Source organism: Schistocerca gregaria, chromosome 2 (assembly GCF_023897955.1).
Source record: "Schistocerca gregaria isolate iqSchGreg1 chromosome 2, iqSchGreg1.2, whole genome shotgun sequence".
NCBI lineage: Eukaryota > Metazoa > Arthropoda > Insecta > Orthoptera > Acrididae > Schistocerca > Schistocerca gregaria.
The window spans coordinates 328,882,938-328,903,984 of record NC_064921.1 but is presented as its reverse complement, the minus strand read 5'-3'; the positions used below and the strand labels follow the sequence as shown (position 1 = coordinate 328,903,984).

At 38.6% G+C, this 21,047-nt stretch overlaps 1 protein-coding gene across 13 annotated transcripts in view; it reads left to right on the top strand.

Moving 5' to 3' along the window:
- LOC126336976 (mitogen-activated protein kinase kinase kinase kinase 5) overlaps positions 1-21,047 on the top strand; it is a 290,756-nt gene that overhangs the window by 94,697 nt on the left and 175,012 nt on the right. For all 13 annotated transcript variants that reach the window (XM_050001210.1, XM_050001206.1, XM_050001199.1 and 10 more), the window contains exons 9-11: positions 572-656; positions 5,388-5,500; positions 5,846-5,922. In XM_050001210.1, the coding sequence (XP_049857167.1) occupies positions 572-656; positions 5,388-5,500; positions 5,846-5,922 (275 nt within the window). The remainder of the gene's footprint in view (positions 1-571; positions 657-5,387; positions 5,501-5,845; positions 5,923-21,047) is intronic.

Here is a 21,047-nt window from a genome sequence, read left to right as displayed (position 1 = left end):
CTGGCTGTGCAGTCCCAAGAGGTCAGTTCATTAGTGCATTGGAGGAGACAGTGATGTGTCTGATTGCCAAAATATTGTGCCCTTTGGACACCATTAACTGGCAGTATACTGGTCGCCTTTTGGTTAATCTATGTTGATTTTTATGAATTAAGAAAATGCTGACAGTTGAATGAGCCCCTTCTTGTGTTCTTTTTCCTCACATTTATTCACCTTTCACAATTTATTTGGGCAGCTGTGAGGTCAAGAAACTCCAACGAACTATTGTCATTATAACATCGGTGTAATGCTTGATACAGCCACACGAATTATAAGATGGAAATTTTAAAAAAGCAAGAAAGGCAAGCAGTCACCTGCAGCTGCTTTATGCATAGTAAAAAACAGCACTACAAAGACTTTACTAGCTTTTTCTGGTTTAAGAGCACATGCACATAAACACTCAAAGACAGCCACCCATGCCACATAGAGCTGTGCACCACTTATCAGTCAGCTTTTATTGAGTGGTTGTTTTCCATGTGTGTATACTGTATTATGGTTGTAGTATTACGTAACATAATCCTGTATTTTGTTGCAGGCAATTCCAAATGTTCCTCAGAGAATACCATCGAAAAGTACATCATCAAGAGATAGAATTATGGACTTCGGGTTAACCCATCACGGCAAGTTCCATGAGCTATTTGTTATTTTCATTTGTATTTAAAAATTTTTTGGGAAGTACTAAACATATTCAACATTGTGATTTTTCTTCCATAAACTTCAAAGTAAAACATTAGCTTGTGATTTCATGTGTATATTGGTCTTATTATACGTCTTGAGAGCACTACTCCTGAGATTCTAAGTTTATTATTTTTTTCTTAATTTTGTGGCACCTTTACACCTTTTTACATTTTCTTATTCTGCTACTGTTGTTTTAGTTCCCAATGACAGAACCTTAAGTTAAGAAAAGGTAATACATTTGGCCATATTCAGCTCCTTTCAATATTACTTAAACAGTTGATGATGGGTCTCTTTTGTGGGAGTTTGGTCGTGATTAGTTTTGGTTCATTTTTATATGTTTTGTAGTGTATCTGTATGTAATATCATGTAAATAAAATAGAAAGAAACTTCCACATGGGGAAAATATATTAAAAACAAAGATTCCAAGACTTACCAAGCGGGAAAGCGCCGGCAGACAGGCACAATGAACAAAACACACAAACACACACACACACACACACAGAATTACTAGCTTTCGCAACCGATGGTTGCTTCTTCAGGAAGGAGAGGGAAAGACGAAAGGATGTGGGTTTTAAGGGAGAGGGTTAGGAGTCATTCTAATCCCGGGAGTGGAAAGACTTCCCTTAGGGGAAAAAGAGGACAGGTGTACACACACACACACACACACACACACACACACACACACACACACACACACACACACACACACACACACACATCCATCCATCTGCACATACACAGACACAAGCAGACATATTTAAAGGCAAAGAGTAAGGGCAGAGATGTCAGTCGAGGCGGAAGTACAGAGGCAAAGAAGTTGTTGAAAGACAGGTGAGGTATGAGCGGCGGCAACTTGAAATTAGCGAAGGTTGAGGCCTGGCGGATATCGAGAAGAGAGGATATACTGAAGGGCGAGTTCCCGTCTCCGGAGTTCGGATAGGTTGGTGTTGGTGGGAAGTATCCAGATAACTCGGACGGTGTAACACTGTGCCAAGATGTGCTGGCCGTGCATCAAGGCATGTTTAGCTACAGGGTGATCCTCATTACCAACAAACACTGTCTGCCTGTGTCCATTCATGCGAATGGACAGTTTGTTGCTGGTCATTCCCACATAAAAAGCGTCACAGTGCAGGCAGGTCAGTTGGTAAATCACGTGGGTGCTTTCACACGTGGCTCTCCCTTTGATCGTGTACACCTTCCGGGTTACAGGACTGGAGTAGGTGGTGGTGGGAGGGTGCATAGGACTCCTACCCTTGCAACCGCCTCCGGTGTAAAACCTGTCCTATGCACCCTCCCACCACCACCTACTCCAGTCCTGTAACCCGGAAGGTGTACACGATCAAAGGGAGAGCCACGTGTGAAAGCACCCACGTGATTTACCAACTGACCTGCCTGCACTGTGACGCTTTCTATGTGGGAATGACCAGCAACAAACTGTCCATTCGCATGAATGGACACAGGCAGACAGTGTTTGTTGGTAATGAGGATCACCCTGTGGCTAAACATGCCTTGATGCACTGCCAGCACATCTTGGCACAGTGTTACACCATCTGAGTTATCTGCATACTTCCCACCAACACCAACCTATCCGAACTCCGGAGATGGGAACTCGCCCTTCAGTATATCCTCTCTTCTCGATATCCGCCAGGCCTCAACCTCCGCTAATTTCAAGTTGCCGCCGCTCATACCTCACCTGTCTTTCAACAACTTCTTTGCCTCTGTACTTCCGCCTTGACTGACATCTCTGCCCTTACTCTTTGCCTTTAAATATGTCTACTTGTGTCTGTGTATGTGCGGATGGATATGTGTGTGTGTGTGTGTGTGTGTGTGTGTGTGTGTGTGTGTGTGTGTGTGCGCGCGCGCGCGAGTGTACACCTGTCGTTCTTTTCCCCTAAGGGAAGTCTTTCCGCTCCCGGGATTGGAATGACTCCTTACCCTCTCCCTTAAAACCCACATCCTTTCGTCTTTCCCTCTCCTTCCTGAAGAAGCAACCATCGGTTGCGAAAGCTAGTAATTCTGTGTGTGTGTGTTTGTGTGTTTTGTTCATTGTGCCTGTCTGCTGGCGCTTTCCCGCTTGGTAAGTCTTGGAATCTTTGTTTTTAATGTATGTAATATAACTTGCATTTGCTGCCTCATATGGATTGTTGTCAGTCCCTTAGACATGTGATGGGTTATTTTATTATGTTACGTAAGTTGTGTTATTGGTACTGCTAGTTCATATAATTCCTGTGACTTCTGCTGTCAAGTAAGTTAATTTAAGGTATTTGAAAAGCCACAAACATCAACAATTATTTAAAGGAAATAGTTATTGTGCAACCTACATCCATGTGAACCTGCTTGCTTTTTCACACCATGGTCTCCCTTTATTGTTTTTACCTCCACGTAATTCCCTCCATTACCAAATTGACGAGTCCTTGATGCTTCAAGATGTGTCCTGTCAATTGATCACTTCTTTTAGTCAAGTTGTGCCATAACTTTCATTTTCCCCCACATTGATCCAGTACCTCCTCATTAGTTTCTCCATCCAGCCATCTGATCGTCAGCTTTCTTATGTAGCACCACATTTCAAAATCATCTATTCTCTTGTTATTAGAACTGTTTATTATCAGTGTTTCACTTTCGTATGAGGCTACAGGCCAGACAGATACCTTCAGAAAAGATATCCTAACAGTTAAATTGATATTATATTTTAACAGATTTCTCTTTTTCAGATATGCTTTTCCTGCTATAGCCAGTATTCATTTGGTATCCTCTGTACTTTGGCAATCATCAGTTATTTTGCTGCCGAAATAACAAAATTTATCTGCTACCTTCATGTCTCATTTCCTAGTCTCATTCCCTTCAGCATCACCCTAACTTAATCAAATACATCCTATTACTCTCATTTTACTTTTGCGGATGTTCATCTTATAATTTTTTTCAAGTCACTATCCATTCTGTCCAGCTCGTCATACAAGCATTTAGTCATCTCTGACAAAATTAAGTGTCATTGACAAACTAGAGTTTTTATTTCTTCTACCTGATCTTTGACTCCCTTTCAAAATTTCTTCGTGGTTTCCTTTACTGCTTGATCAATGTATGGATTGAATAACATTAGGTATAGGCTACAATCCTTCTCAATTTCTGCTTCCCTTTTATGTCCTTTGAATCATAACTGCAGTCCTTTTTCTGTACAAGTTATAAATAACCCTTCTTTCTTTGTATTTTACCCCTGTTACCTCAAGAATTGTAACGAGTACATTCCATTCAACTTTGTCAAAAGCTTTCTCTAAGTCTCCAAACATAGGTTTGCCTTTCATTAATTTATCTGCTAAGATAAGTAATAGGGTCAGTATTGCCTAGTGTTTTCATACATTTCTCCAGAACCCAGACTGATCATCCACACTTGTACAATTTTTTTTCCTTTCTTCTGTAAATAATTCGCGTCAGTATTTTGCATCCATGACTTAGTAAACTGATAGTTTGGTGAAATACACACCTGTCACTACCTGCTATCTTTGGCATTGAAATTATGATGTTTTTCTTGCAGTCTGAGTATACTTGCCTGTCTCATACACATTGCTCACTAGGTGAAATGGTTTTGCATGGCTGGATTTCCTATAGATCTCAGTAATTCTATTCTGAGGGAATGTGGTCTACTCTAGGTGACTTGTTTCAACTTAGATCTTTCAGTTTCTTATGGTAGTATCACATCTCCCATCTCACCTTCAATTGTTTCCTCTTGCTTTTCTGTACTGTTACTATAAAGTTCATTTCCCTTGCAGAGCCTTATAAATATTCCTTCTATCTTTTACCTTTTCCTTCTTTGCTTAGTGCTGGCTTACCATGTGAGTTCTTGATATTCTTACGGGTGCTTCACTTCTCTACAAAGATCTTAATTTTCCTGTAGGTGGCATCCATCTTTCCCCTACTTGTGCAACCTTGCATTTATCTTCTATCCAAGTTTATGTTTTGATATGTCTCATGTAGAGCGGTGTCATTAGAAGCAATAATGTCGTTGTGTGACTCTGCTGTCCATGTTCTTCTGTGGTTATTCAACCCCCCTTTTTTTTTTCTCTTTCTGAGAGCTGCAGCACACATTATTTTGCATGTATGGATGATGTATGTGCGTGTCGAGGGAGGAAGGGGGGGGGGGGGGAGGTGCATGCAACCAAATGTGTCTAAAATTACTTGTGTGGATTGACACACGCACACACATTGTATTTGTTAGATTGAAGTCAAGAAATACTTTAAAGAATTCTTAATAACCTTTTGTTCTTTGGTGCAGTGAATGGTAAATGTTGAGAGATATTGAATGGAAAAATGAAACACAACCGGATTTAAAAAAAAAAAAACTGCTCTGTAGGCTCATTTCTCTGAATTTTATACTTATTTTAAATCTGAACTAATTAACTTGTGTGATTCAAGAGTCCCTAAAAGTCTCTGGTGAATGAGTACATAAGATGGATGTATGTGGGCTAGTTATTTCTTAACCTTTCATTTATTAGATCAGTCAAGCTGAAAAATATAGGATGAAGAAACTCAAAAGCAGTTCTTCATTGAGTAATCTGCTGCTGCTACTGCTTCTTCTGTTTTTATTACCCTTCCTCTTTGATTTTTGATTCAAGAGAAAATAGAGACTATCTTAACAGAAGTCTGTTTTGTGTAATATTGAGACTGTTTTTATTTTACAGGAGAATGTCCTCACAGCACTGTACAGCGAGTTGGAGAGATTCCAAAGCCACCTGTTCCACATTTTACTGACATATCAAGGCCTTGGGATATTGACATTCTAAACAATGTAGAGGTATGGATTGCAGTAGATTAGCAATTTTTTGTTACTGCTCTCTGAATTGTATGTGGCATTCTAAAATCTATGTTTTATGGTAGTAGAAGACATATCTATATTGGTTTTACACATTCACCACTTCTGCCAACATAAAGAAAAGTTTCTGGAAGCTGACATCAAAGATTAGCCAAGAAATCGGACACAGAACCACTGCATAGTTCCTGATCAGTTTTTCAAGAGGACTTTTCCGATAATATCCCAAAGCATTATTACTACTTGTGAAGCAGTTTCATTGTGATTTTTTAAAAAGATTTATGAATGTCTTGTTTATTAATATTGATAGTGTTTTTATCATGTTTGCAGACTGTACATAATTGTGATTCAACAACAGATTGGCTGAAGAATAGCAATTATGAGGAAGATGGCCAGGCAAATGAAAAGTGAGTAATCTTAATTTCACTTCACACAGAGATAAGGTGTAGCTTATGATTCATCAGTGACATTTCTTTGAGATGGCTAGAGTGACAAATGTTTTAGCAAATCCCTCCTACATATCCTACAAGGCTTATAAAAAATGGTGTTTTGCATCATTGTGGAAGAATTCTCAGTTGTTTGCGTATAATGTTGTTCTGAGCTACTCTCTGTTTCACATTTGCCTCAAAGTATTTATGTTAAAGAATTTAAACTGCATTCGTGACTGTAATAACCACCATCACAGCTGGTGGTTAATGCTTAGTGGCCATCAACTTATTTTCAGAACCACATTTACGTTACGTACTTTCCTTTTCATGACTTGGCGTAAGCTAATTTATAAGTTTACATTCACAACTATTCAGATACTAAAGCTTCATAGATAAGATAAACAATAATTGTTATCATACTCAGCAGAATAAAACTGTGTGCAGAGCCAGAACCATTGCCGTTTGTGGGCAATGAGCTACCTGTTACGCTAGCCATGCACTCCTCATAGATTGACTCAAGGTTTCAACATGTCACATGTTTCCCTTCATACCTCCGGAGCTGGAAAGAGTATCTCGGTAACAACTTGATGCCCTGAGTAAATCAAACTGTTCTGTTTCCTTTCTCCAAAAGTTACAAGTCCAAAAGTACTGCTGGAGGGCCACTGGGAGGTTGGAGGTATGAAGAGAAAAAGAGTGATATATTCAGTTTCTGAGCCAGTTTGTGAGGTGTGCAGATACAGTGTAACTGGTAGCACTCTGTAGAGCCTGGTTTACACTAGAGCAAATGCAAGCAGATGAGCATTTGCAGACAGTTACCAGTGTACACTACAATTTGTGGGTATCTGTGAACTATTGATTACACTAGAGGGAATGGAAGAGAACACGGGATAATTAACACAGCCTGTGAACACTGTGTTATTGTTTTCTGACACTTTGGAATACAAAGCTATGCAATTAGAGCCAGGATCCAAAACTGATATTCCGAGAGGATTAGTCTGCAATGCAAGGAAATTATTTTTGTCAAAGTAAGCAAAATGTTGGAAAGGAAGAATTTAGATATCTCAATTTGTATGTAAATGTGAAGTTTGTGGACATAATGCACCGATACTTTTCCCTGGCTTCTTATTACAGTGGAGGAAGAAACTTAATAATGATCAACATAACCTGAAGAAAGGGTAGTGTTTACACTCCAGTTATTAGCGATTGGAGACATTTAAATCAATGATCGTTTCACATTTCAGTAGCTGCTACATGTCACAAAGTTTCCAACGTCTGCAGAGAAGCATTTCAAGAATTTTATTAAATTATATATAAGTAAGATAATGTCAATAAAGTATGATTTTTAAATTCTTAAATATACATATGACTTGTCATGTAGGCTACTTGATAAAATCTGCTATACAGTTCTTTAGTGTGCAGTTAGTGTGATCCCAGGTAAACCACTTTTGTTTATCACCAAAAGTCTCTAAAAGTAACAGTGATACATCAGGCATCTAATTACAAATACCACGAACATAAGCAATGTGAATGCTCAGGTGTTTCGTATATTTTTAATTTTACTTAGCATAATAGTATTCACAGTTGTTTCCTTTCAAGGAAATTAATAGTGCTTTTTCCTCTCTACATCTACATGTACATCTACATGATTACTGTGTTATTCACAATAAAGTGCCTGGCAGAGGGTTCACCACCCTTAAATTTTTCTGTGCGAGCCCTGATTTCTTTTATTTTATCATGATGATTACATCTCCCTATTGTTGGATACCAACAGAATGTTTTTGCAGTTGGAGGAGAAAACTGGTGATTGAAATTTAATGAGAAGATCCCATTGCAACAAAAAATGCCTTTGTTTTAATAATTGCCACTCCAATTCACATATCATGTATGCAGCACTATTTCCCCAATTTTGGGATATTATGAAACGAGCTGCCTTTCTTTGAACTTTTTCGATGTATTCCGTCAGTCCCACCTGATGCGGATCCCACACCACTCAGCAGTACTTCAGAATAAGGTGGACAAGCATGGTGTATGCAGTCTCTTTAGTAGACCTGTTGCACCTTTTAAGTGTTCCTCCAGTGAATCGCAGTCTTTGGTTTGTTCTACCCACAACACTATCTATGTGACAGTTCCAGATTAGGTTATTTGTGTTTGTAATCCCTAAGTATTTAGTTGAAATTACAGCCTTCAGGTTTGTGTGACTTATTGCAAACACAAAATTTAGCAGATTTCTTTTAGTACTTTTCTTTATTCATGGTCAATTGCCACTTTTCGCACCATACAGATATCTTAACTAAATATTTTGAAATTTGTTTTGGTCATATGATGACTTTTCAAGACGGTAAATAACCGCATCATCTGCAAACAATCTAAGGGGGCTACTCAAATTGTCTCCTATGTCATTGTTATAGATCAAGACCAATAGAGGGCCTGTAACACTTCCTTGGGGAACACCGGATATTACTTCTGTTTTACTCGATGACTTGCCATCTATTACTATGGACCGTGACCTTTCTGACAGGTAATCACAAATCCAGTTGCATGGCTGAAGTGATATTCCATAGGCAAACAGTTTGGTTAGAAGATGATTGTGAGGAACGGTGTCGAAAGCCTTCTGGAAATCTAAAAATATGAAATCTATTTGTCATCCCCTGTCGATAGCACTCATTACCTCATGATTATAAAGAGCTAGTTGTGTTTCACAAGAACGCTATTTCCTGAATCAGTGCTGACTATGTGTCAATAAATCATTTTCATAATGTTTGAACACAGTATATATGTTCCAAAACCCCACTGCAAATAGACGTTAATGGTATGGACCTGTAATTCAGAGGATTACTCCTATTTCCCTTTTTGGGTATTGGTGTGACTTGAGAAATTTTCCAGTCTTTAGGTATGGATCTTTCTGTGAGCAAGAGGTTGTATATAGTTGCTAAATATGGAGCTAATTTATCAGTGTGCTTTGAAAGGAATCTGACTGGTATACAATCTGGACTGGAGGCCTTGCCTTTATTGAGTGATTTAAGCTGCTTTGCTGCACCAAGGATATCTACTTCTACATTTCTCATCTTGGCAGTTATTCTTGATTGGAATTCAGGAATATTTACTGCTTCTTCTTTGGTGAAGGAGTTTCGGAAAATCGTGTTTAATAACTCTCCTTTTGTGGCACTGTTACCAGTGACTTCACCATTGGTATCATGCAGTGTAGGTATTGTTTGCGTATTGCCACTGGTGTGCGTTTTATATGACCAGAATCTCTTTGGATTTTCTGCCAAATTCTGAGAGAGAGTTTCGTTGTGGAATAAAAAGAATTAGAAAGCTTGTGCTTATTCTATTCCTGCCTGATGCACGAAACTAATGAATTTTATCATTTTTCGCACATCCCACTAGCACCTTTGAGTGCTTTAACAATTTTTAACAGATAATATTTCTTTTGCTTCGATATTTGTGCTGTGGGTCTCTTGGATACCAGAAGCACTTGTGAAATGTATATTCTTCTATCAGCAATACTACATGTTCTTTGAACCACTCCAACACTCACCCAACTTGCACCAACAACAAAAGCAGACAAGATAGCAGACAAAAACTTTTTGTACTGCTAGCACTGAAGCAGAGAGAACACTAATGCCCTTTGGCAGTTCACGTAAAGACCAACAAGCAGCAGAACATGAGCAAATGCAAGTGATTACAAACCAAACATGACTGAATGCTGTTCAGTTACACATGCCTACCATTCACAGCAGAGAGAACTCTCGTTAGCTGTGTTCACTCCACTGCAAACCAGGTTTAAAATGCAGGTGTTCAGAGCTCAAACCCAGTTCAGAAGACAGTTTGCACCCAGTTTGGAGGCCAGTTTGCACCCAGTTTGGAGGACAGTTTGCGCCCGGCTCGGAGGACAGTTTGCGCCCGGCTCGGAGGACAGTTTGCGCCCGGCTCGGAGGACAGTTTGCGCCCGGCTCGGAGGACAGTTTGCGCCCGGCTCGGAGGACAGTTTGCGCCCGGCTCGGAGGACAGTTTGCGCCCGGCTCGGAGGACAGTTTGCGCCCGGCTCGGAGTACAGTTTGCACCCGATTCGGAGTACAGTTTGCACCCGGATTTTCAGGAGAGTTTGCACCCGGTTTTGAGGAGAGTTTGCACCCGGTTTTGAGGAGAGTTTGAAACGAGTTTGCGCCACAGTTCGAATGCAGCTCTGGACATAGTTTGAATGCAGTTCAGAAGCCAGTTTGAACCCATCTTGGGGTGTTGGGTATTCTGTCAGATATCAGTGTTGTCCATGCACAATATTTTGACAGCACAACATGTTGTTTTTGTCGGGTGCTGCCTGAGACTGCTATTCAAGTTCAGTATTTACACCTACTGCCTTTCCTCTCCATTTTTGGTTGTAGGCACTCCATCTGTGATTTGTTCCAGTAGAATCGTCCTGGGATGTTTTGTTGTTGGTTTGGTGTGCCATAGGTGATCTGCTGTTCTATTCTTGGTACAATGCGTCTGGTGCTCTGTTTGGGTTCATTCCCCAATTCTACATTCTGAGCTCTTCTTTTTGCTTAGTTCTGCTGCTGTGGCCACTGTATATTCAGCAGTTCTAGTACAGATTCTCATGCTTTGTTGAGTTGGTACCCAGTGTCATAATCCTCAAGCTTTGCTGTCACCTTTATCTCTGTTGACACTCTTATCACACTGTCCCAGTATCGAGGGGTCTGTGCCAGAAATATCATTTTTTGTGGATCATATTATGATTAAGTTCCAGATTCTGCATGGCAATGTCTGATTTAGTTGGCTGTCGCAGCTGGGTGTGCCTCTGATGTTCTTGGTGTATGGTGTCCTAGTAGTTTGGCCAGTGCGTGACATGCCACACTGGCAGGGTATAATATAAATTTCTGATTGTCATTTACTAAGGTCATTTTCACATTTCACTGTAGTCTCTTTGTTTTGGTAGGAGGGACAGAATGTACATTTGACATTATGCTTCTTGTGAATCCTGTCAACATGGGCAGAACGAGATCCTGCATGGGGCAGGAAAGCCACAGTCTGTGCTTCATCTTGTTCTTCTTTATTGCATGGCAGAGTAGCTGGTTGAATGACCCTCAGAATTTGTTTGACCGCATACTGATTTTTGCAGAAGGTTGAGCATAAATGCTCTATTTCTGATGTTCAGCTATCTTAGATAGCAAGGGGTGTGCCTTGTGGACCAGTTGCTAGCTTGCAGGTATAAATCATTGTGTGTAGATTTGCAATACACACTGTGGCTGAGCAACGAATCTGCTTTCCTTTTGGTCAGCAGTTGTGTATCTGACTCCTGTCTTGTGCCGGCCGCGGTGGTCTCGCGGTTCTAGGCGCGCAGTCCGGAACCGTGCGACTGCTACGGTCGCAGGTTCGAATCCTGCCTCGGGCATGGATGTGTGTGATGTCCTTAGATTGGTTAGGTTTAAGTAGTTCTAAGTTCTAGGGGACTAATGACCACAGCAGTTGAGTCCCATAGTGCTCAGAGCCATTTGAACCATCCTGTCTTGTGATGAACTTAAATTTGCGAAGTATGAGTTAAGATATTCCAAAAACTCATTGAGCTTTTCCCTACCAGGAGGCCAGATCACAGAGGTATCATCCACATTCTTGAAGAAGCATTGAGTTTGTATGTAGTCATCTCTAATACTTTCTCCTCAAATTTCTCCATGAACAGATTTGCAACCACTGGATATAGGGCTGCCCATAGCTACTCCTTTTACATGCTCGTAATATTGGCCCCACACAGAAAAAAACAAGGTGTGATTGGATTGGAAAGTTTTAAGAATGGATCTGCTGCTGCTTACACGTTTGGTGTGCAGGTACACTGAAGGTGGGGAATGAGTCATTGCCTTGCCTTTGAAAGCCCTCTGACAGAAAACTGCATTTCCTTTATTCAGTTCGTTGTGGCAGCTGGTTGAGTGCTGGCAGCTGGTTGAGTGCAGGTCTGTTGGAGCTTGTTGTCAGATTCTGTCTGCATGAAAATGGACGTAAAAATGGAGCAACGAGTTTGTGTGAAATTTTGTTTTAAAACCAGGAAATCGGCTTCTGACACTTACAAACTATTAAAAAAAGCTTTTGGAGATAATTGTATGAGCCAGTCAAATGTTTGGTTCAACAGATGTAAAAATGGCCACGAATCATTTGAAGATGAACCACAGTCTGGCCGTCCTTCCATGTTGTGAAAGTTCATGACTTAGTGCACTCTGGTCGTAGACTTACAATTAGGGGAATGGCTGATGAACTTAATTTAAGTTTCGATGCAGTTCAGTCAGTTATAACTGAAGATCTGAACATGCATCGAGTGTCCACAAAATTCATTCCAAAGGTGTTGTCAAGTGACTGGAGACAATACTGACTTGAAGTGTGCGAAGATCTGATTAATCAGACTAAAAATGGACCAGGTTTGTTAAATAGGGTAATTACAGGTGACAAATCGTGGGTATGTGGATATGATCCTGAAACCAAAGTGCAGTCTTCGCAGTGGAAGACTCCCGGTTCACCACAACAAAAAAAAGCACTGCAAAGTCGATTGAAGTTGACGACACTGTTGGTGACTTTTTTCGATTCTACTGATATTGCGCATCATGAATTTACTCCTGGAGGACAGACAATTAACCAGGAATACCACAAATATGTTCTTGAGCATATGCGGGAAAAGGTGGGAGAAAAAAGGCCTGCATTTTGGAAAGATAGGAGCTGGGTGTTACATCATAACAATGCTCCGGTTCATCATGCCTTCTGCATCATTTGATTTTTGACCAGATTCAAAATTCCTGTGCTTTCACAACTGCTATATTCCCCTGATTTAGCCACTCTGGATTTATATCTGTTTCCTAAACTGAAATTTTCACTGTAGGGGAAGTAATTTGACTCGATTGAAGACATCCAGTCAAATACGGATGCACATGCAGTGTGACTCACGACTGCATATGTACCTGGATGGTACTGTTCTTGTGCTGTTACTCCCTCAATATACTCCTTCCATTATTTATATTCCATCAAGTATTTTCCACTGCCAAATTCTCAGATTTATCTATTTCACTTCCTAAAAACATTCATGTTTTGTGCAGCAATTGAGTACTATTTTGAAGTATTTGTAAAAGAAAATTTGAATGTATTGTTGCAAAATAAGTAGCAGCTAAATGCTTGTTTGACCCACATTCTTTTAAGTACTTTATAGGACTTAATGAAGGTGGAAAGTCGATTCGCCAAAATTTGCTGGATTTGAGAAAGTGAATTTTGTCAACAGATATAGGTATCTTTTGGAGAACTGTGCATCAGGAACATCTAAAACATTATGGTTTTACTGCTATTTTAGGCAGCTCGTGGTCTTGCAGTAGCATTCTCGCTTCCTATGCATGGGGTACCGGATTTGATTTCCGCTGGGGTCTAGGATTTTCCCTGCCTCGAGATGACTGGATGTTCTTGTATCATCTTCATCCTCATCATTTATCCTCATTATGGTTGGAGGAAGGCAATGGCGAACCACCTGCGCTAGGACCTTGCCTAGTCAGCAGTGTGGGTCTCTCACACATCCCCTATGCTCCTCGGAGTATGGAACATCATCATCATCATCAGGATTACAACAAACTAGCTTGATATATTGCTCGATCATCAGAATGAAACACATGATTACATTGACATTAACCATTACCGGTCCTCATCGTCCTGGTAAAATACACCGGTTAGTGACTTGAGAGCAATTTAATACATGGTCCCAGCTTATTTATGGTTATATTGTTGTGCTGTGGACTGATATTATCAAATATAGTTTATTGTCTCTCCATTGTCAAGAAGGTTTGAAGAGATGTGTGTGCATGAAATTGTTAATTGAAGCCAGCAGTATGTCACAATTCTCATACAAAGTAAAAGAGATTCTTGTTGAAGAAAAAGCTCCAAAACTCCTCAGTAGACTGAGAGCAAATCATTGTAAATTGCCCGAGATTTCATTAAACTTAATTTTTTTGTTTTTAGAATATAAAATTTTTTCACAAGACGGATCTTGAGAATCACATCCATAAAGCCAGTGGAGAAATTCAGAAGGAAAGATCGAATTATATCATATTTGACATCCTATTGATTGTATGAATAAAACTGATTCAGTAACAGAAGGGCTGTATTGTGGTTTACACTTTTATACATGTCTAGTAGAATTTTTGCAACTATATGTGTGATCATTATTCCTTGAGACATCTAGAGATCCACATGGTTCAAGACTCTAGTCCAGGACTTTCAGATGTTTCAGCAATTGCTGTACCGCTTCATCCATGTCGACAAAATAGTACAGCACAACAAAATAGTGGAGGAGCTAATGTTTAATTTATTTTTATGAAGTAAGATCACTTGGACCTTTGGAGTCGATCAGTGACCTTGATATCTATATTAACTAAGTGATTCATAGCTTTGGTCACATTTTGATTTATTTAAACAGATTACCAGTTATGGCTTTACAGTCATAATCAGATCTTAAAGAGAGCAGCAATATAAAGGATGCATATTCATGAACTGAACTGGTCAATAGGTTGTGTAATACTTACATAACAGATAAAAATTACAAAACTTGGGGCTAATGGCATTGGTGGAAGGAATGGTGTTTGAGGATCTACTTGTAACTGCAAATGCAGTGCCCTTAGGATGACAGGCTTTATGGGAGGGACTTCTTGGTGTAAAATGGGTTGCAGGTGTTGGAGCGGAGGCATTGCTGGTAATCAGTGGGTTTGACGTGATCTACGATTTTTAAAAAGCCACCAGTGAGATGTAGTTTAAAATTGAAGACTGTAGCTTACTGAACTGAAGCAGCTCAGGTGAAAAAAATGGGGTTGAAGTTATTGAGGTTATGGAAAAATGAGTATAAGACATCCTCACCTTGGGTCTGGGTCATAAATATGTCATCAGTGAACCTGAAATATGTGAGGGACATGTTATTCTCAGTGGCTAGTAAGGAATCCTCAATATGTCTCATGGGCAGTTTGGCTTAGAACAAGACCACATTTGAATACCCATGGCAGTGCTAGAGGCCCTCTGTGGGCAGTGCTTTCGAAACAGAAGTATTGTGGGTAATAATAAAATTGGTTATGATTACTGTGGCAAGACCAGTGATACAGGGGATCTCGAGATACAGAGAGGTGCCATCCATCATGACAAACAGAGAACTGGTTGGAAAAAGACAGGAAGTTCAGAGAACCAGTGGGCAAAGTGCTTAGTGTCATGGACATAGGTTGATAGGTTGGAGGTGTTGGACATGTAGAGAAGATATTTTTTTCTCTATTTTAGCATAGTAATCAGTTTGGATGGAGAAATCCAGGTGGTTGGATTTATGGCTCACGGTGAGCATGTGGAAAATAGATGCCTCAGTGGGAATGAGAATGAGTAGTGAGACAGATTCTGGAGGAGAGAGGTTTAGGAAAGGTCTAAGGATGGAGTCATTGCAGCATACCTTGTAAGCTGCCATGTCAGACAGCTGGAGCAAGGTCTCTGGGTTGTAATCACTGCTCTTAATATTGGCGGTGGTGGAGCCTTACTCTCCAGGGAGGATGAGTAGATTAGGATTAGGTTCAAGATGATTTCAGAAGACACCAAGGAAGTGTTGCAGTGCCATTACTGTTTACTGTATATATAAGTGATCTAGTAGGTATCACTGGAAGCTACATGAGGCTGTCATGGATGATGATGATGATGATGATGATGATGATGATGATGTGTATAGGAAGGTTTCAGGACCAGAAGTCCGGGTACTTGGTGCAGATATGACCTCGAATGTAAATAGTTGTAGTATACTGCACATAAATAGGCGAAGAGATCTCTTACTGTCTGATTGGTGATAAATCACTGAAGACAGTGCAACTATAAAATTCTTAGATTAACAGTTCAGAGTGACATAAAGTGGAATAACTAGATAAAACTAGCTGTAGGAAAAGTAGATGCCAGGCTGAGATTTGTTGGATGAGTCTTAAGGAAATGTAATCCCCAAGGAAGAAGTGGTTTACAGGACACTGTTATGACTGATTTATGAGTGTTGCTCATAAATCTGGAGTCCTTACCAGCTAGGATTAATTGAAGAAATAGAAATGGTCAAACAGAGAGCAGTGTGTTTATTCACATAATTGTTTAGTAAGTGTGAGTGGTACAGAGTTGCTCAGCAAACTCCAGTGCCAGACACAACAAGAATAGTGTTGTTCTTCACGGAGAGGTTTACTGTTGAAATTTTGAGAATATATGTTTCAAGAAAAGTCAAGCAAGGCTCATTTTATGTGAAATCACCCATATAACAGATGTTTGTGAAAATTTGGTGTAATAATGTACATACTGAAAGAGGAGTACAATAACTCTTCCAGAATTTTTTGATCAAAACTGTAGGTCAGACTGTTTTGAAATGTAGATATTTTAATCAACTGGCATTGAGAGCAAAGATAGCTTATAAGTTTGTAGCTACTATAATTTTTTTATTTATGAATCAATTTTACTCAATTTGGTGGTATTGGAAAGATAAAAAATGTCAACTATAATATAAAATACAAATGGAATGATATAATTTCAGATACTTTACTGGTCTGATCCAGATGGGATTTCCCGTATATAGGCTGAAGTGGGAAGTAAAAATCTGTACAAAGGCTGGGAATCGAACTCAGGTCCCCTGCTTACTAGGCAGGTGCATTAGTCACTAAGCCACATTGAGAGCAGTTCACACAACTGCACGGATTACCCTGTCAGGCCTCCCTCCTCGATCCAAATCCTCACTCCCACCCAGTCTATTTTAAATTCTGCCTTACACACCAACTGAATTGCCAAGACTCTCCAAGTTCTGGAATAGCACCTTGGCATCAAATGTAAAAGGGTGATCCAACTTGAAACCCTGGTGCAGGTACTTATACAAATGAAATGACATAATTTCGGACACTTTACTGTTCTGATACAGATATGATTTTATGTATACAAGGTCAGTTCAAAAAATTCTGGAACATTCATAAGTTTGCACCAATGGTGCATTCAAGCAAAATGCGGTTAGCATCCCTGCACATGCCTGTGTTTAATGTATAACTGCCAGATTTTTTATTGTTTTATGCCTGTTAGTTATTGTTCAGTGATGTATTGAGTAGAACGTTGCTTGCGAATTTTGACGTGGCGGAGTTAGAGGAGCAGACGTATGCATTAAATTTTGTGTGAAACTCAAGAAAATCTTTACACAGATACACCAAATGATACAGGAAGCTTATTGTGATGATTACTTAAGCTATATTTGATGTTACGAATGGTTCAAACAGTTTAAAAATGACCACTCGGAAGTTAAACATGACCGTCATTCAAGACAACATTTGACATCTACCGATGACTCTCATATCAGGAATGTCAATGAAATTGTGCATGCCAATTGAAGAAGATAGTGGAAGATTGTAACATTTCAGTTGGAATATTTCATGAAATCCTGACACAGCATCTTGAAATGCCCCATATGGCTGCCAAATTCGTCCCACAGCTCATGAGTCAAAACCAGAAAGACCTTTGCGTTGCAATGTGTGAAGAGCTTTTTGATCGCGCAAATGATAACGATATGTTCCTTAAGAGAATCATAACTGGTGATGATACTTGAGTCTATGGTTACGTTGTTGAGACAAAGGTTCAATCTTCACAATGGGTTGGGAAAGATTCTCCAGAGTCAAAAAAAGCTCGTCAGGTCAGGTCAAATATAAAAGCAATGCTGGTAGTTTTCTTTGACAGACCTGGCCCCTGTGTTTTTTTAAATTTCTAAACTTGAAAACCCCCGTGAAAGGATGAAGATTTGCAACAATAGACGAGATAAAAGAAAATTCAGAGATGACGTTTTGCACAATCTGGCAAGAGGCATACCAAGACTTCATACAGAAGTGGAAATGGCATTGAAAGCAATTTATCAATTGTGGAAGAGAGTATTTTGAAGGAGACCATGTACAATAAGTAACAAATATTAGAAAAATTTTGTGGACAAAGTTCCGGAATTTTTTTAACCACCTTGTATATACTGAAATGGCAAGTGAAAATTTGTACCAAGGCCAGGAATTGAATCAGGGTCTCCTGCTTACTACGCAGATAAGTTAGCCACTAAGACAAATTGGCAAAGCAGTTCACACAACTTGCACTGATTACCCTGGCATGCCTGTTTGTAGGTAAGGGGGACAGTGAGAGTTTGGATCGAGGAAAGAGGCATGCCAGGGTAATCTGTGCAGTTGTGTGAACCACTGTGCCAATGTGGCTTAGTGGCTAATGCACCTGCCCAGTAAGTGGGAGACCCAGTTTCAATTCCCGGCCTTGTTATAAATTTTCATTTAGCACTTCAGTCTATACATTTAAAATAATATAAAATCATTAAAATGCCAGAATTGTGAATACAAATATCTACAAGTCTGTAATGAACTTCATTTACAAAGATTTTACAAATTTCAAAATGTTTTTTTGCCAAAACCACAAGTTTCATCACCTTAATTTTTTAAAAACTTTCATTTGTAATTCTGTCAAAGTTGCAATTAGAAAAACTGTTTACTTGCTATAACTAGTTTTGGACATGGAGCCCATTATCAAATGATAACTTCAGAATTGACACCATGTCCTCAAATAAAGGATTTTTATCACAGCATATTCGATAAAATTACAAATAATAGTTTTAATAAAAGTAAGTTGCTGATCCATTTTTCCTGCATCATACTAGAGGTTCATCTTAATTTTTGTTTCACATAATGACTATTGTCATACTTTTCAACATAAAAAAATCAGAAAGATGTTTTTCCTTTCTTGCTAGATATTGTACTCTTCCTATAAGTGTGGAATGATTGTTGCTTCAAGTAGATCAACAACAGTAAATGAAATAATAATGAAAAATTCAGCCTAGCACCAATAGGAACTGTTTTATTATTTGACTGCTGTAGACTCTCACCTAAAATGTCTTGAGCGAAAAGTAGATCCCCAAAAACATAAGTCCTAAGTTGCAGAAGAGGAACCTGCTACACATTATGTTGTCTTGTTCTGCTATTAGATTGTGGTTGCCTCTTTCTCCATTTGGATCATTTTCATTTGTTTGTATTTCCTAGGATCCATAATAATAATAATAATAATAATAATAATCCAGTTCTGTTTTGAATACATATCATCATGACTTGCTATCTCGGAATGTGCATTAATATCACTGCTGTCCAAAACATCATTCATAATTTCTTCCAAGTGCATTTTAGACAAGTGTGTTCTGGCTGTTTTAAATGGTGAGATGGAACTGGAAGAGGCTCCAAATTGTGCAAAATAATTATAATACACTGTCAGTAATAACTATAAATATTACACCACAATTACCACGATGAACATGAACTGCTGATAAAAATGTCCAACAAAAAATAATCACACAGGTAACCAGCAGGAAGTTCAACAAATGTCTCACAGATTTATGAGACCAGCAGAGATGTGCAAAATAGTTTAATAAAAGTATTTAAAATCAAAATACAAATACTTGATTATTTTTTCTATTTCAAATGTAAATAAAAATGGTTTTAAATAAAAGTATTTAAATCCAGAATATCTTTATTCAAGAAAAATACCTCTAGTTAGTGAACATTGTACATGCTATTTGTTTTGCTGACTTTTAACTCCAGTAATTGTTCAAATATTTCATGTTCCACCTATGTGGCCTTATTATTATTCCCTCAACAGAAAATAGTCATTCAACAGAAATGAACTTGGTCAACACGTATTATATTTAAGTAAACATTTTCGTACAGTTGGATATCTGTTCAAGGATTGTAAACTACTGTCATTATCTTTTGAATATTTGTAAAGTGTCCAGACCTACAGTAGTGTTGCCACTATCATTGGCTACAGAATTGGAGCCCTAAACAAACATATAGTAAGAATCAACTTTTCCTTTTTTTATCAGAATGTTGCAAGTTCTTTGCATCTTCTTCTTTTTCTTCTTTTTGTTTCATCTTCCACACTTCTGAAACAGCAGTTCTTTAATGTATTCTCTGCTAACCTTCAGTACCCATTTCAGTTTGAAAAAAAGATAAAATCTGGATACTGATATGCCATCCTTTGCTTTTGTTTCCTCTAATTTATAGAATCTATCTAAATGCCTATTTAGACTTTATAATAACTTTTATTGGCACACCAATAGTTCTGGGAGAAGATGTCCATTGTAGGTCTCTTTGTTCACTTCTAAACTTCTGATGCTCTCAGCAATAGGTTATGAACAGTTTATGTAGTTATTTAAAAATTGTATTCCAATTTCTTTAAAAGCTACTAATCTGAGCTTTCTTAAATTGTCATTTTAAGTATTTTTGACTGTGAGTGGATCTTAAATAGAATTACAGTATGAAAACCATTGTGTTGGACTTGAATTAGTAGGCGATTTTCCAGTTTATTCTAAATAGATTTCAGAAGCTTTAGGAGAACTTCAACACAGATTCCAAATTGTTGACATTTTGATACGGCTTCTTCATAAACTATATTGTATGAACTACAGTGAGGTCTGACCTTATACATATCTCTTGAAATATTACATGTAATGTGTGTGTGCTCGCATCCTCCTTCATTCAATTCCGTTGGAATTATCAGATGATTTTGGTGTGTTTTACAAAAAACAAACAACAATGGTAAAGACGTAATGTGTACTCAAATCATGGTGCCTTTTCTAATAATTACAGTCTTGATCACATTCACATGACATGATATTGGCATTTATTGTGGTGTCTGTACCCATCATGGAACTACTTTTGTTTTCACAAATGGCTCATTAAATAAATGAGAACTATGAAGCATGAGAAAAAGAAAGTTCAAGAGAAGCATTTGGCATTTTAGAAATACAAAATATCTGTATGTCAGTTTTTTCAAATAAAGTAGAAAATGTCTTTTGAAGAAAGAAAAAGTATTTCAAATGCAAAATAAAAAGGGATATTTGGCATTTTTTATTTGCATTTCAGATACATATATTTCACGTAACTGACACATCTGGATACTAGTTAAGGGTTAATAGACATATCAGGTCAGAATCAAGCCAATATTGTATTACTGAAGCTAAGAAGAACATTTGAAAATATTCACAGTGTTTGTTCTTCTTATCAGAGACTGTTTGGAAACATTTGTAGACAGAC